Genomic DNA, 17,590 nt, shown 5'->3' with positions numbered 1-17,590 from the left:
CAAGGTATCCCAGGAGGGGTGGTGGAGGAGGGAAGGAAAATGCCACACAGCACTTTAAGCACAGCACTTTAAAAGTTTACAACTTTAAAATTTATTGAATGACAGCCTTCTTTTTTTTGGGCAATCCTCTGTGGTGGAGTGGCTGGTTGGCCGGAGGCCCCCCCACCGCGTTCTTGGGCGTCTGGGTGTGGAGGCTATGGAACTTGGGGAGGAGGGCGGTTGGTTACAGAGGGGCTGCAGTGGCAGTCTGTGCTCCAGCTGCCTTTGCTGCAGCTCAACCATACACTGGAGCATACTGGTTTGGTCCTGCAGCAGCCTCAGCATTGAATCCTGCCTCCTCTCATCACGCTGCCGCCACATTTGAGCTTCAGCCCTGTCTTCAGCCCGCCACTTACTCTCTTCAGCCCTCCACCTCTCCTCCCGGTCATTTTGTGCTTTCCTGCACTCTGACATTATTTGCCTCCACGCATTCGTCTGTGCTCTGTCAGTGTGGGAGGACAGCATGAGCTCGGAGAACATTTCATCGCGAGTGCGTTTTTTTTTCTTTCTAAGCTTCACTAGCCTCTGGGAAGGAGAAGATCCTGTGATCATTGAAACACATGCAGCTGGTGGAGAAAAAAAAAGGGACAGCGGTATTTAAAAAGACACATTTTATAAAACAGTCGCTACACTCTTTCAGGGTAAACTTTGCTGTTAACATTACATACATAGCACATGTGCTTTCGTTACAAGGTCGCATTTTGCCTCCTCCCACCGCGTGAACGGATTTTGGTTGAATGCCAGCAAACATACACTGCAATGCTTTGTTCTACAGTGATTCCCGAGTACGTGTTACTGGCCTGGAGTGGTAAAGTGTCCTACCATGAAGGACGAAATAAGGCTGCCCTCCCCAGAAACCTTTTGCAAAGGCAGAACCGCAAATGCCAGGGCAAAGTAATCCTTTCACATGCTTGCTTTTAAACCATGTATAGCATTTTAAAAGGTACACTCACCAGAGGTCCCTTCTCCGCCTGCTGAGTCCAGGAGGCAGCCTTGGGTGGGTTCGGGGGGTACTGGCTCCAGGTCTAGGGTGAGAAACAGTTCCTGGCTGTCGGGAAAACCGGTTTCTCCGCTTGCTTGCTGTGAGCTATCTACAACCTCCTCATCATCATCTTCTTCGTCCCCAAAACCTACTTCCGTATTGCCTCCATCTCCATTGAAGGAGTCAAACAACACGGCTGGGGTAGTGGTGGCTGAACCCCCTAAAATGGCATGCAGCTCATCATAGAAGCGGCATGTTTGGGGCTCTGACCCAGAGCGGCTGTTCGCCTCTCTGGTTTTCTGGTAGGCTTGCCTCAGCTCCTTCAGTTTCACGCGGCACTGCTTCGGGTCCCTGTTATGGCCTCTGTCCTTCATGCCCTGGGAGATTTTCAGAAAGGTTTTGGCATTTCGAAAACTGGAACGGAGTTCTGATAGCACGGATTCCTCTCCCCAAAAAGCGCTCAGATCCCGTACCTCCCGTTCGGTCCATGCTGGAGCTCTTTTGCGATTCTGGGACTCCATCATGGTCACCTGTGCTGATGAGCTCTGCATGGTCACCTGCAGCTTGCCACGCTGGCCAAACAGGAAATGAGATTCAAAAGTTCGCGGTTCTTTTCCTGTCTACCTGGCCAGTGCATCTGAGTTGAGAGTGCTGTCCAGAGCGGTCATAATGGAGCACTCTGGGATAGCTCCCGGAGGCCAATACCATCGAATTGTGTCCACAGTACCCCAAATTCGAGCCGGCAACATCGATTTAAGCGCTAATCCACTTGTCAGGGGTGGAGTAAGGAAATCGATTTTAAGAGCCCTTTAAGTCGAAATAAAGGGCTTCATTGTGTGGACGGGTGCAGGTTTACATCGATTTAACGCTGCTAAATTCGACCTAAAGTCCTAGTGTAGACCAGGGCTAAGAGATTAAACTGATTTTGTAAGTCAGGTTTTCTTTCTAGCATATAGTTAATAAAATAGATGGTTTATGTCTTGAGTGATTGTTGAGAAATTAGAGGTTGAGACCATTGAAAAGAACCTTGGATATAACACTAGTCATGTGCTGGAAAGTAACATAAAAATATCCTCTATTGAACTTTTGCTGTCAGCTGTTGGTCAGCTGTCTTGTGGAGAAAGACTCCAGCCCATGATTTAGGAACCAGGTTATAAACCATGTTGTGATCCATTACAATAGCTGTGGTGAATTTTATGACAGATATTGCAACCATATGCAAAATCTTTGGGTACCATATTGTATTAAGTAGGAGATGGCTGGGAGCCTTAACCCTTAAGTGGGTGCCTTTGAGGGACCACAGACGGGGTGCAGTTACCCCTGAAACTGTGACCATATGGGTGTTTGATGTGAGATCTATAACATGGGGGAATTGCAGCAATGTGCAGTGAAATCATGTAGGGTGGAAGGAAAAAGAACAGGGAAAAGTCTCAATAGTCTTTTTAGAAAAGGAATAGCAAAAAGAGAGACAGGAGAAAATGAATTACGGACAACTAAAAAAAAAGTCAGCTAATTGAGATATGCAGAAAAGGCAGTTCAACACTAAGGCATATCAGGTGCGAAACCTCACACTGGACTACAAGAAGTTAAGGAGCTGCTCCGGGCTCAGGCAGCTCCACTGTGCCACACCTGCAAGGCATGCACAGGCTGGTAGAGGAATTTAAAAGGGGAGCAGGGTAACTCACTTGCTGACAGACCAGGGAGGAGAATGGACCTTCAGCCCCCAAGGAAAGAACTGAGTGAAGGCAGGAGCTTTCCAGATGATGGCTGCCTGAAGGTCCCTCCCTGATGGGAAAGGAGGGCCAGATATTGATGCACCCTGAGAAGGAGTCATTCCTCTCTATTTCCTATTCACTCGATTTATTTGTATTCATTCCCTTTGTTTTTCTGTTCACGGACTACCTCAGAAGGAGAGACACTTTGAAGTGGCCTGGCCAGAGGGCTGCCACAGGAAGAGACAAGTCACAACAGAAGGCCCCAATGGTGAGTCAGTCCTTTCACAGAGAGTGAAGAAGGAGTGACCCGTCTCTGCCATGCCTGACCCCACCACCTCCCCTCCCAGAAGGCTCTGGGGAGGTGGTTTCCTTTAACAAGAGCACAAGACGCTTTCAGGAAAGTTTGTATCAACCCGTAAAGTGTATTCAGGCTCTTTTCTCTGGGAATGCCTGGATGAGCAATTTGATATGGTAGGTCTTCAATTCCCAATGGCTCATCTGATTATTTTGGGAGATTTTCATACTAGAATGGGTTCTCTAATGAAGTCAGTGTCAGGGGAAGAAAGCATTGAGGATATTTTTGAACTTCCACCTTCAAACTCTGAAGATCAGATGATTAACATCTCTGGCCAAAAATGAAAGGCTCTATTATATACATTTAATCTGGTACCTGCAAATGGAAAAAATGCAGGAGATTGAGGACATTTTACCTACATTTCATGGAATGGTGATAATGTTATTGATATTATTTTCCCTATAATCAATTTGTCCTTCCAGAGAGATACTCTATATTTTGTTGCACAGATGTGCTGAAACTACCTCCAAGCCTGTTTTCCCTGATGGCTTGGGACTCCAGAACCCTGCCTTGTTGACCCAGACAACGCTAGTCTGCTGCAATACAGGCCCAGGTCTGAACCATGCCCTCAAAGCTGCAGTCTTTAACTGAAAACCACTCAGCAGGTATTCCTGTCTCCAGCACCCAGCTTCCAGTGGGATCCAAACCCCAATTAAATCCATTTTACTCTGTATAAAGCTTATACAGGGTAAATTCCTAAATTGCCCGCCCCCTATAACACTGATAGAGAGATACGCACAGCTGTTTGCTCCCCTGGGTATTAATCACTTACTCTGGGTTAATTAATAAACAAAAGTGATTTTATTGTGTATAAAAAGTAGGATTTAAGTGGTTTCAAGTAATAAAAGACAGAACAAAATAAGTTACCAAGCAAAATAAAACAAAACACACAAGTCTAAGCCTAATACATTTAAGAAGCTGAATACAGGTAAATCTCACCCTCAGAGATGTTCCAATAAGCTTCTTTCACAGACTGGACTCCTTCTTAGTCTGGTCACAATCCTTTCCCCTGGTACAGTTCTTGTTAGCTCAAGCTCAGGTGGTAACTAGGGGATTTCTCATGGCTGGCAGCCCTATTTGTTCTGTTCCAACCCCTTTTATATCGTTGGCACAAGGAGGGAATCCTTTGTCTCTCTGGGTCCCACCCCTCCTTCTAAATTGAAAAGCACCAGGTTTAAGATGGATTCCAGTACCAGATGACATGATCACATGTCACTCTAAGACCTCATTCTCCATTCTTTCAGGGCTGGTCTGCATGTACCCAGGAAGGTTTGTGAGTAAACAGAGCCATTCACAACCAATTGTCCTAGTTAATGGGTGTGTAGCGAGGTGGTCTGATTCCCTGCCGCCCCAGAGAGTGATGAGCCTCTCTGGACGCCAAAGTGGGTGGAGCCAGCGAACCCTGCGCCTGCCCCTCAAAGGTCAAGGTGCAGGACCGGAAGTATAAAAGCCCGATCCCAGAGCTCAGTTAAAAGGCCAGACGCCTGTGGTGGAGCTTACAGCTGGGAGACCATGGCAAGCGGCGGCCGACTCGAGGACTGACCAGACCAGCCAATGCCTGGTGCTAGCCCGAGCCCAGAGATGAGCCAAGCTTGCCACTCGCCAGTTACCCCGAGGAGCTGCCAAGCCAACCGTGCACCAGTTACTCCGAGGAGCCCATAGTGTGTGACCCCTTGGAGGATGCCAGCAGGACCCAGGTACCACTAGAGAGGGAGGTAGGAAGTAGCCCGGGGGCAGCCGACCCTAGTCAGGCTGCAACACTGCCAGAGCCAATGTCAGTGTGTTGCGGCCAGGAACCCCACTGACACAGCAGTGGGTCGTCTGCCACTGCTAGGGCCCTGGGCTGGATTTGCGGATGATACTAAACTCGGAGGAGTGGTAGATACGCTGGAGGGGAGGGATAGGATACAGAAGGACCTAGACAAATTGGAGGATTGGGCCAAAAGAAATCTGATGAGGTTCAATAAGGATAAGTGCAGGGTCCTGCACTTAGGACGGAAGAACCCAATGCACAGCTACAGACTAGGGACCGAATGGCTAGGCAGCAGTTCTGCGGAAAAGGACCTAGGGGTGACAGTGGACGAGAAGCTGGATATGAGTCAGCAGTGTGCCCTTGTTGCCAAGAAGGCCAATGGCATTTTGGGAAGTATAAGTAGGGGCATAGCGAGCAGATCGAGGGACGTGATCGTTCCCCTCTATTCGACATTGGTGAGGCCTCATCTGGAGTACTGTGTCCAGTTTTGGGCCCCACACTTCAAGAAGGATGTGGATAAATTGGAGAGAGTCCAGCGAAGGGCAACAAAAATGATTAGGGGTCTGGAACACATGAGTTATGAGAAGAGGCTGAGGGAGCTGGGATTGTTTAGCCTGCAGAAGAGAAGAATGAGGGGGGATTTGATAGCTGCTTTCAACTACCTGAAAGGGGGTTCCAAAGAGGATGGCTCTAGACTGTTCTCAATGGTATCAGATGACAGAACGAGGAGTAATGGTCTCAAGCTGCAGTGGGGGAGGTTTAGATTGGATATTAGGAAAAACTTTTTCAAGAGGTGAAACACTGGAATGCGTTACCTAGGGAGGTGGTAGAATCTCCTTCCTTAGAGGTTTTTAAGGTCAGGCTTGACAAAGCCCTGGCTGGGATGATTTAACTGGGAATTGGTCCTGCTTCGAGCAGGGGGTTGGACTAGATGACCTTCTGGGGTCCCTTCCAACCCTTATATTCTATGATTCTATGATTCTATGGGACGCAGTGGAGCGGGTTGGCCTGCATCCCCCCTGCCACCCATCACGCAGGTAGCAGTCTCCCCCTCTCCCAGGCCACTTGTAGCCAAGAGCCTGGGTTTGCTATAGAACTCTTTGCTCAGCCCCTGCCTGAGGGCCTGAACTACTCACTGTTGGCCCCGCAGCCAGGCTAATTCCCCGACACACCTGACAGAAGTAGCGAGGCGGTCTGGTTCCCCGCCGCCCCGGAGAGTGACGAGCCCTGGCCAAACTTGCTTACAGGGAGCCATCAAGATTCCAAGCCACCAGTAATGGCCCACACTTTGCATAGTTACAATAGAACTTCAGAGTAATACTTCATATTTTTAGATTCAGATACAAGGATGATACATTCATACAAATAGGATGAATGCACTCAGTAGATTATAAGCTTTGTAATGATACCTTACAAGAGACCTTTTGCATAAAGCATATACCAGTTACATTATATTTACACTCATAAGCATATTTCCATAAACATATGGAGTGCAATGTCACAATATCTCAGATCCTTGTACAAGGATTTTGAATTAGCAACTAGATCTAAAAATTATTCCATATTTTGGAAGATGGTGGCCTCAGGCTTTGGCAGATCCATTCCAGTTGAGGAACCTCATATTGATGACGAAGCATTTTGGACAGGTCTTTAATATTCCCCCCACCAGTTTTTTTTAAATCTAATTCTACCATAGTACATACAATGACAAATCCCCCTTCGATTTAGCACTCTGGCCTTCATTGATGGACAATGAAGTCCTGTCATTTATTTTAGCCCAATGATGGAAAAAAAGCTCCAAGGCAAGATTTTTTTCCCTACAGAAGTTTTTCAGGAGAATTTTGATTGGTTGTCTCCAGTCTTGGCTAAATGTTTACTGTCATTCATCATATGGGATGGATTCTGACTGGCTGGAAGTCAACTATTATGGTTCCTATTTTTAAAAAGGGGGACAAAAAGAATCCTGTTTCATATAGGCATATTAATTTGTTCATTGAGAAAGGGAAATGCATTCCATATTTTTACTATCTAAACTTGAAATATGGACTTTAGAGACTAATTTACTACACTTAGAGCAGTCTGGTTTTAGGGCTGCTAGACCCATAACTGATGATTGTTTCATTTTATCCTGTATGATTTATAAATATACTGTGGTTAAGGATTCTAGGTTGTATGCTGCTTTCAAAGATCTAAAGATGGTATTTGATTCTGTTAACCAAGACAAACTTTGTGTGAAATTAAGAAGGATGAGTATCAATCTAAGACTTTTTTATATTTTGAAGGCTCTACACCATGGCTGTATGGCTAGAGTAAGAACTAAAGTCAATAGAGAATGTACTAATGTTTTCCCCACTTCTAAGGGAGTATGCCATGGATGCCTTCTAAGAGCTCTTCTTTTTAATTTGTATCTCAATGATGTGGTGGATGTCTTAAAGGAAAATGATTTATCTCCACCACAAAGTAAGAGTAGAGATATCCCGGTTTTATTATATGCTGATGGCATGGTTGTTTTATTGCAAACTCCAAGAGGCCTCCACCAGTTATTATTTTGTTTTTTTTCTAATTTTCAAGAACTGGTTCTCAAAGAACCCACCACAAACTGTGGGTCTTCCCTCTTCTAACATGGGTTGGGTCCTGGGTTCTTTTTTGTGCCTCCACCCAAGATGATTCCATCCTCTGCCAGGAATTCATGGTGCAGCTCGAAAGCTTGATTCTCTCATCAGCAGAAGTTGGTCCAATAAAAAACATTACCTCACCCACCTTGTCTCTCTAATATCCTGGGACTAACACAGCTACAGCAACATTGCATACAGAATAGACCAGTATCATTGGTCTTTATTTTCTATTAAAGTTCTAAATGTACATACATTTCTACGAGAAACATTTTTTCTTTATGTGCACATACCTAGGAGGCAACGCTTTTCTCTTTCAGAAGCAAAGTGAGGCTCAGCCTCAAAAACCAGTTGATCTCCAGGGATGCAAAGAGGCTCTGTGCCTAACCACTAGCTCAGGTGTTCTTCAACCCCTCCAGCCCCTGCAAAAGCAGCACTGCTTTGGGCTATCCTGAAAACACAACTGTGGAAAAGCCTGACAAGGGGGACATCAGAGTGAGACCATGAACAGTTGGTAAGGTCAGCATTAACTTACCCAGTAAAATCCTATAGGGTCAGGAGAGGAAATGATGCAATGGAGATAAGGCAAATAACAAGACAAGAAATACTGTACTAATGGCAATTAGGAATTTTCATATTTAACTTTTTTTAAACTTACACTGTTTTTAAACCTGAGGCTGATGCAGAACTTCAAGTCTGCAGTACTGGAGTCCCATATAACCCAGGGAGACCTTGACAAAGGACTTAGTTGCAGCCCGTTGCAGAATACAGAGGACCTTGCACATGACTGTTCATGAAAGTCAATGGAAGCTGCACAGTTGCAGAAAGTTTTCACGTGGGTCTTTGAAAAACCAGCCCTTGATGTTTTTGAACACTATGTGTATGTTCCCAAGTGTGTACACATCTGTGCATAAGGACATATGCATGCTCCCATACTTAGCAATTCAGTAGGAGAAGCTATAAAACTATGTAAATTGCACATTCCAGATTGGACTATGGAAAACATACAGCACATTTGGTCATTGTTTAGGGATCTCTAAAAACATGTGGAAATATTTTGTCTTCTGATGAATTTGACCCCACATTTTTGCAGCAGATTATTCTTTGCATCATTCTGGAAAATGTGTTATTTTTGCCATGATCAAAAACTCACTATAAAATACTCAGCATGGTCACTGATATAAATGACTTCAAGAGTTTGGCTCATGGGTGCTGCTTTATAATATTCCCCCCAAAAGCTGATCCTTCTACTTCTCCTTCCTGCCACCCCACCAGACACACATAGCAGACAAGCCCAAACCCACGGCAGTATAGAGTTCTGTACTATCACTATGCTGAGGAAGTTGAAATTCTGTATTTCCTCATTAACGCTACCCTTCCCTCAGAAAATCCATGTATTTATAATCCAGTGACATTTATTTTATAGATTTATTCAATAACTTAAATCACATAAAATGAAGGAGGAATCATATTCTCAGATGGATTTTGTTGGCCTTTCTAATAGTTCCCTGTGCAAGTTGCTTTTTCACTGAGTAAGTTACTGCAAAATGATTATTCCACTAGCTGAGGGCTCATCACTCAAAAAGGTGCAAACAATAAATCATACACCAACTGTAGATATTCAGCTTCTCAAGATATATTTTGGCACTTTAGTATCCAGAATATTTCGCAGTGTTTGTGTTATTGTTGTTGTACCTTTCCACCTCTTTAACACTGATTTAAATGTTGTTATTCTCAGCTCATAGTGATTATAAAAAAAATCAAACACCTGTTTCCACAAAAAGAAGGAATCAGAAAGAGTCAAGAAAATTTCACTTCCCATTCATATGCCATCTTCGACTTTTCTAGAGAAAAAGATGCTCAAGTGAATTTCATTCAGTAAAGAATCTGCCTTACCAGTAAGAAATCCACACAGCCTGTCAGTAATGGCTGCTGGTCACCAGCCAGCAAAGTGGAAATAGAGAACCAACTATCAGATTGGACTATTAGGGGACTTTTTTCAAGTGACTAGATAGAAAAAAAATTGTAAAGACTCCACTTATTCTGGCCCTATGATGCATGGAAAGCTTCACTGTTGGCAGCATTTACATTCTTATTTGTAGGAAGGTTCTGAAACTCCATGGGGCTTCTGCAAGGATCTTCTGGTTTTTCTGTAGTAGGCAATTCAATAGTGAAGCTATGGGACTCTCACAGTTCCCACATGGGACCCTAGAACTACTTTACTGTGAATGATATGAGTCTATCACCTTCACTAAATTTTATTGTAAGAATAAGTAATTAAAGAATGAAAATAATTTGAAGCTGAGTAAATTTCTGCTGCTTCAGATGTTAAATATCCCCTACATAATTTTAGTAGGTTTTCTGCATTTCTTTCCACCCTTCCATCTACAATTTTTGGGGGGTGGACACCCCACAGGTATGTTCCCTTTGTTTTCTTTCAGAGAAATTCTCTTTGGTTCTTTCTCTATTTGATGCTGTCCCTTGTTAGAGGCTGATCCTGCTCCTTTCGATGTCAACTGAAAGCCTCTCATTAACATCAGTGGGAGTTGAACTGAGCCCTTACTACTGAGTGCCAAATTCATCTCTCACATACACACAAGTAATGCCTACTGACGTCATTGGAAATTGCGCACATATCTCTAGCGGCAGAATTTGCCCAAACATTTGAAAATCATAAAACTATGTCAGATATCCTAATAACTGAATTTAAACCACATAATAGGTGATCACATATTTGTAAGAATTGCTCTTACAGTGAGATTAGATAGATAGAGGAATTTTATGGTTCAGATCAAAGAGAGATGGAAAGACTGGATGGATTGTGTTGTGCTCAAGGAGACTCCTTACACAATTTATTAAAAAGAATGTATCCATGCTGACTTTTTTTTTCTGAATGTAGCCAGGGTGTTCCATCTGCATAGAAGTTTTGGGTATTCCCCAAGACCTACATAAAAGTGGGGCTTACCAGGGTTGCTTGGATCTGCATCAATACTCAATCCAGAATCTGGATTCCTTTCCAAGTACCTCACCTAAATACTAGCAGAGTCACATGACTAAGTACTAGTTACAATGAAGTTCAAGTAAAACAATAAAAGTGCTCTCATTTTCATAAGGGCTGGAATTCTGCTGCATCTTTTTGTGCTCTTTTCGCCCTCATTCTTTGATCTTGTCTTAAATCTAGTATTAAAATAAAAGCAGTTTCTTAATTAGTGAATCCTTTTCAGAAAAATATGCATGAGTTTCATCATCATTATCTCACTCTCTCTTCCTCTTTTTTCATGTCGTCCCTCATTTCAATGCTGAAGAAATTAAAGGTATATTGAAGTCTTCTGCCCATGTGCACCTTCCAGAGTAGGATAATACACTACAACACTCCACTTGTCTCTATTGCCTGCAGATACAAGTTGTCTTTACTTATTTTCAGAAGGATGAACATTTGGAACCACAAAATCAATGCCTTTGTGTCCAGTGATTTCTTTTTGCATGTTTCTTTGTGTGCTGGAGGGAGAATGTTCATTTGTTCTCTTGTTTGAAATGCATTATTCAGTTATAATTCACTCACTAGCCCAAAACAAAGGGATTTATGACATTAGTTCTCTGAAGTGCTATTGATCACCAGTGCAAAATGAAAATATATAACTGATGAAAACATCGAGATCCTGCGGAGACTTATAGATCAAAAGGTTAAAAAGGAAATGTTGATCTGTTGAAACAAATTGATCTACATGCAGCCTAGTGAGCTGACTCTCTAAGCACACTGGGGAAGACAAGGAAGAGCGGTTTGTTTGCTTTCCAGATGTAGTAAAATACCGCTGTTGTGAAAAGAGCAAGTCTAGCAGTTGTGTCAAATCATCTGTTTGTTCTTCAGTTCATTGCCGGTGATAAATCTCTCTGACGTACAAACAAATCTCCAATCTCAGTTCCTCACTCCCAGGGATCTCAGAGCTAGGGCTACTTCTGAAGTTTAGCTGTGTCCCTTCAGGAATGAAGGAGCACCTTCTGTTGCTGCTGAGTGATCCCTGTTGCTATAGAGTCACATCAACTTCTGTTCAATTAGAAGAATGGATCGCCACACACACCGCTTCTGAAAGGAGAATTAGAAAGGGAGAAACTGGAGAAACTCAGAGAATCACACCCTAAAAAGTTAAATGGACAGCCCAAAAATGGTGTTGTTTGTTATCATGCATGAGATCCAGGTTCAAGTTGTGGCTTAACCATTGCAAAGCTGAGTGGAGCAATGTGATAAATACCTTTAACAAACTGGGCCTAAGTGACATCCTCGAGGTCACACAGAAAGCCTGGGGCAGATCAAAGAACTGAACCAAGTCTTTTAAATCCCACACTGGTGCCCTAACTACTCAGCCTGTGTCACTTACCCTGTTTACTCACCACTGATATTTAACAGGCTTCATCCATTGTATTTAACTGTTAGCTCTGGGATCTTAACATATTTCATTACCAAGATGTGCTAAAAGTACCAAGTCTTTTGAAAAGGAAAGGTTATATAATAAAGCATATTAAAGGATTCCTAAACTTATATTTTTCATAACATATGAACTACCACTTGGCTGCATCTTCATTCCAATGCACTCCTTACACCCTCCCTTCAAAAAACAATTTGTTTAGAAGCATTAACACTGGTTCCTTTCTGCTAGTTAGAAGCACTTAAATTCTGCCTTTTTACAGCTGCCTCTGCTGAAACAAAGCAAATTAAAAGTACAATAAAGCAGCAAAGAACATAAATGTTACAATATTTCTCTTTTTAAATAAAGCATTATGTCTTCTCAAGTTGCAGGGGTTTAAAAACACCAGTAAATTGTATCAAGAGTTACCCCAGTAGTTCAGGATTTTGCTTTCATAACATCCCATTTCTGGGGACAGCAACCATCCAAAGTCAGGTTTTTTCAATCATGTTAGGAATTCGCTGTTCAATTTATCAGGCTTGCTTTTGGCCTGAAACAAGGAGTATAAATTAAAAGCAGACCACAGTAAGGAGAAACCTTTGATGTATAATAGAGGTTATGGGAATTCATTATTTTAATATTTTAGATTTATAATCAGAGGGCTAGCCACTTCACTCCACTCCACCAATTACGTTTTTCATGGTCCCGTCTCCAGCTCCCCCTAACAAATGTTTTCTTCAGAGTACATTCATTAATACAGTTGATATTTTTCAAGCCCCTAAGCACTGGGATCAGGGACGAATTGAAATATCAACTTTCCCAGATATTAAAAAGAAAGTTCAAAAGAAGTTGAGGGGCCCCATGCATCAGTTGGCCCGTTTATCTTTAATGCATCAGCATACATCTCTTGAAGGAAAGTAGCTTCATAGAACGCTGTAACACCTACCAGGGCACCCCCAAAATTAGCTACCAAATGGAAAGGACCAGATTCTGAGAGGGTGCCCAGGAGGAATCATGACATTAAGGATCCTGTTTGTCCCAGGGAAGCAGGCAGCACCATCCTCATGAATGGTGCATCCTGCACAGTCCCCTAGCTATACCAGGTTGCTCATGAGAAGCTGCAGCTCTACACCATTCCCTATTCAGGCATGTGACTCAATGTCACAAGTTGATGCTAATTCTAAAATCTATTAATCATCTTTCTATCTAGCCAGTATATTATTAAATATTATGGGTCAGTTTCACCGATATATTGGCTGCTTTGCACCAGGCCAGTGATGCAAAGTAAATGTAAATCTAGTGTAGCTGGCTGGCTTAGCAAGGTTTACGGCTGCTTTGCATTGTCAGAGCCATGGAAATCAACCAGCATGTACCAGTGAGATTAGCCCTAAATATCAATGTCAAGGCAATTTTTAGGAGTATGACTTTTTAACCAGCAAGAGTAAGGCAATTTAAAATTAAAGCTGAGATCCTTTATCCCCCCCAGCTGTGCTTAGGCTAGTAGTCTCAGAACAGTTCTCTTTAGACAATTATGCTACAGCACTTGGTAGAGTTTTGTGCATTGGAGATGGAGTGGCAGCATCTCCCCTGAATTTACTGATTCATTTTGGTATTAACCTAGGCCTCGACTATTTCTTTGATATGTGTTTTCCATTTCTTTTGGTTCTGAAATAGAAAACATTTTAAAAAGTAGCATCCATTGACAACATGGTGGCACAGGCACTGTCAATGTAACAGCTTAATAAATGCAAGTGTAGGTTACCAAAGAAACAGTGAGGGTCTTGAGTCTCCTTTCACTTACATAATTGTGGAGTCACCCCCAGACTCACCGAAGTTTAGGGTTATTTAGATTTTGAAGGCAAGTGCGGGGCCAGGCAAGGCTGTGAACCATGCTGAATCCGGTCTGCAGAACGTTCAGACCAAATACAATTGTTTTTATCATTTATTATTAATGTTGTTATTTATTATTATCATAAAACTGATGGGATCTGACTAGCTAGTCATAGGTCACTTGCTGGAGGATTCTCTGCTCTTTGAAATCTTTAAACCATGATTTGAGGACTTCAGTAGTTCAGACATAGGTGAGAGGTTTATCGCAGGAATGGGTGGGTGAGATTCTGTGGTCTGCATTGTGCAGGAGGTCAGACAAGATGATCATATAATGAATGGTCCCTTCTGACCTTAGTATCTATGAATTGAGACAATGTTTGTGCCACAGCATGATAGATCTCAATCACTAGCATGAAAGGCAGTGGTCTCTGCACACCAGCAGCCTCGTCGTTGTCAAGTTTTTTTAAGTTTTTTAACGTTGTCAAGAGTTTGAAGGAGGACAGTGGTTAGTTGTACGGACATTTACAGGGAGCTCTTCCCAAGTGTAAGGGGCCACGTGGGAGAAAGCAAGAAGGTGCTTGTTTGAAAATTTATCAAGGAGACATTGGAAGCTGGCATCATGAGTTGATTAGAGGTGGTTAAGCTAGTTAAGCTTTCAACAGTAAATGAGAGATGATAAGTAAAGTGGGATGCCTGCCAATAGTGAGAGGGCTGACTGAGGGCAGCCGACTTCAGCAGTATTACTGAGCATGCTCAGTCCATGTGAGCAAATCTCAGGGGGGCACATGACCCCCACATGCTCCCTCCCCCACACACACCTCACGTCTGAGGGTTGGCCATGACAGGCCTTGAAAGTAAGGACAAGTAGCTTATGTGTGATGTGATAGAAAATGGGGATCCAGTGGAGGGATGCAAAGAGAGAGTTGATATGATCAGAGTGCTGGCTGGGAAATGATCTTTGCTGAAGCATTTGGAATGGAGATGAGTGGGGCAAGATTGCATTTGTCAAAACCAGTGAGAAGGACGTTGCTGTAATCAAGAGTCAGAGATGATGAAAGCCTGGACAAGAGTTTTAACTATGTGGCTGGAAAAGAAAGGATGTATCCTAAAGGTGTTATACCGAAAGATACAGCAAGATTTAGGGTATGTCTACACTACCCACCTTACAGCGCGGCCGCGGCGAGGGCTGTGACGTGGGCAGTGTAGACGGCGAGAGCTCTGCCGGTGATAAAGAGAACCCACCCTCAATGAGTGCTGGTAGCTTTATCGCCGGGAGCTGTGCTATCTACCCTGCCGCTTTTCAGCGCTAAAACTTTTGTCGCTCGGGGGGGGGGGGGTGTTTTTTCACACCCCTGAACGACAAAAGGTTTTGCACTGAAAGCGGCAGGGTAGAGACAGCCTTAGCCATAGCCTAAATGTAAGGACCCAGAAGAGGATGGGGGACCAGGATTTGTGCTGCTAGTAGGAATGAAGAAATCGGGATGGCAAGGGGGAGAGGAGCAAGTAGAGCTCATGGGAACCGAAGAGGGTGAGGGTATGAGGATGGAGAGATAGAGGCAGTGAGGGGGAAGGAGAAAGAGGACAGATGCTATGCTGCAGAAGAGGAGTGTGGTGAGAGCTGTATGTGAGTGGCAGTGGGAACCATACTGTACACTCATAGTGAGATAATTCCATTGATAATGAATTAAGTTTATAACAGTTCTTCAGACATGTGAGTTTATTGTCTGATAGGAAAGTGCTACGTTGCCATCTGGAGCGGAAGCAAAAGTGTGGGAAATTCAGTGGAGAAAACAGCTGCTTTAGAATGAAGCATAGCAAAGCATTTTGTACCTTCAGAAACATGGAATCATCAATAGCAGGAAAAGTACGTCTTTTCGAACACTGACAGAAGGGTTACCTCAAGAAGTGTTTAGTCAAAGGGAAACAAAGACTCTGGCAGCCTGTGGTCTGCAGATGGCCCTCAAATATTAATAAAGTATTGGGAAAAAAGAAGAAGCAAGCCACATGAAGAAACCATTGGAACTGACACAACAGATCAGACTAGTGGTCTAGTCTGGTATCCTGTTTCCAAACGTACCACATGCTTCAAAGGAAGGCGCAAAAAACTTTGTAATGAAATTACTTGTTCATCTGGGATGTTCCTTTTGAATCCCCATAAATTAGTGGTTGGCTTCTATACCCTGAAGCATGAAGGTTTATTTCACTTCTAAGCTTTTTGAAAATCCTATCTAATATAACTCATTAAATCCATATAAACGAAAATCAATACTCGGTCCATGTAAGTTATTAATAGGAAGAAAACAGAATTATTGTAACTTAAACACTGAAAGGGAAAGTTTCAAAGTATTTATTGAAAAAAAATGTTGTAGTAAGTAAATGAAGTTTCAGAGTCTTCAAAAGAAAGAGGATGTAAAAAATCCATTCTAGACTTCTATGCTGAATACCCATAGAGCCAAAGTCTGCTCTCAAATGCACTGTATAGCTCCTATTGGTTCATAGCTTGTAAATGTTCAGAACCTTACAGCTCAAACCATTTGTGCAATGGAAGAATGTGATTTTACTTACCCTGTTCAATAAGACCCAATTCAGCAAAGCACTTAAAGGACATGCTTAACTTTACACCTGTGAGTAGTACTATTTATTTGCATGCTTAAAGTTAAGCGCATACGTGTTTTCTGAATCAGGACCAAAATTCTTGACAACTGGATTTCTCAGTAGGACACAAACAGTTGTAACACAAGGGAAATGGTGATTTAGTTGACGGATAACTGTCTTGCAGCCATGGAATTTTCAAAAGCACTTAACGTTAGCCTACTTCTGTTTCCATTGAAGTCAGGGGTAAAATTCCTGAGTTTTGTCTTATATGTGTTCTCTGAAGCACATACTGTAACTGTGGTGCTATAAAAAATAAATAATAATAATGAGATTCCAATCCACAGTCACTCCAAAGTCTGATACTATCTGGTAGTTTCAGCCTGAACAATAAAAAGCTACATCCCCAAACCACTGCAAATATTTTAAGTTACATGAGTTAGTGCTCTTTACTTAGGATTCAGCAAGCACAACACTGAATTATCTCTCATCATTAGAGAAATTTGTCCCCAGAGAATGGTGCTGAAATCACTGACACAGAAAGTGAGAGGGAATATTTTATGGCTTGCTATACTGTGACTGAACTAGGAATAAAGAGGCAACTTAGACTCCTAAGTTACTAGGCACTAACTATGGGCTCCATATTTGATTAAATGATGATAAATAGGCAGATAAATATGCCTATTTTATGCCCCAACAATTTATAACTCTCTTCCATTTTATCGTACTCAGCTGGCAAGTTTCAAACATGCATTCAAACAGCAATTGTTTACCTTCGTTGATTCAAGTTGACATGTCTGAAAATTATTACATTCATTTGTTCTGCTAGATACTTTGCCTCCCTTGCCTATACTTCTTAATTTCATTCTCCTTCTGTTACTGGTCTTATGACTAAATGCTTTAATTTATTCACCATGCAATGTCTGTACAATAGTTTTCAGTCATTTATTACTTGTTGTCTCATAGTATTTCTAGGGTGTCATAGAAAGAAAAGACCATATAAAAACAAAGTTGCACTGTATATCACTACATATGCCTGCATTAAACATTAGCTGTTTATCCTATATACACTCTAATTGTGTAGGCTTTTCCCTACAATTATTTCATCATGTACAGTTAACCAGCTGCCAGTCCACACAAAATCAAGGTATAAAATCAGGAACAATGGTAGACACATGAAAAAATAATCAAGATATGTCTCAGAATCTCGGTAAATTTGAGAAAAATGATCAGTGATGTAACTATTTCAGAGACATAATCCCTGTCCCCCTGTGAGTCTTCCTCTTTCATTCTAATCTATTTTATTGTT

At 42.4% G+C, this 17,590-nt stretch overlaps 1 protein-coding gene across 1 annotated transcript; it reads right to left on the bottom strand.

Moving 5' to 3' along the window:
• Nucleotides 1–67: 67 nt before the first annotated feature.
• On the bottom strand, nucleotides 68–1,861 carry LOC125634375 (uncharacterized). Its single transcript, XM_048845004.2, has 2 exons — nucleotides 993–1,861; nucleotides 68–605 (listed from the first exon to the last, which is right to left on the bottom strand). The coding sequence occupies exons 1-2, from the start codon at nucleotides 1,570–1,572 to the stop codon at nucleotides 85–87; spliced, it is 1,101 nt and encodes a 366-aa protein (XP_048700961.2). The 5' UTR covers nucleotides 1,573–1,861; the 3' UTR covers nucleotides 68–84.
• Between the last annotated feature and the right edge of the window lie 15,729 nt (nucleotides 1,862–17,590).

This window comes from Caretta caretta, chromosome 3, assembly GCF_965140235.1.
Source record: "Caretta caretta isolate rCarCar2 chromosome 3, rCarCar1.hap1, whole genome shotgun sequence".
NCBI lineage: Eukaryota > Metazoa > Chordata > Testudines > Cheloniidae > Caretta > Caretta caretta.
Note: the sequence above shows the minus strand (reverse complement) of the source record. Positions and strands in the feature narration are given on the sequence as shown.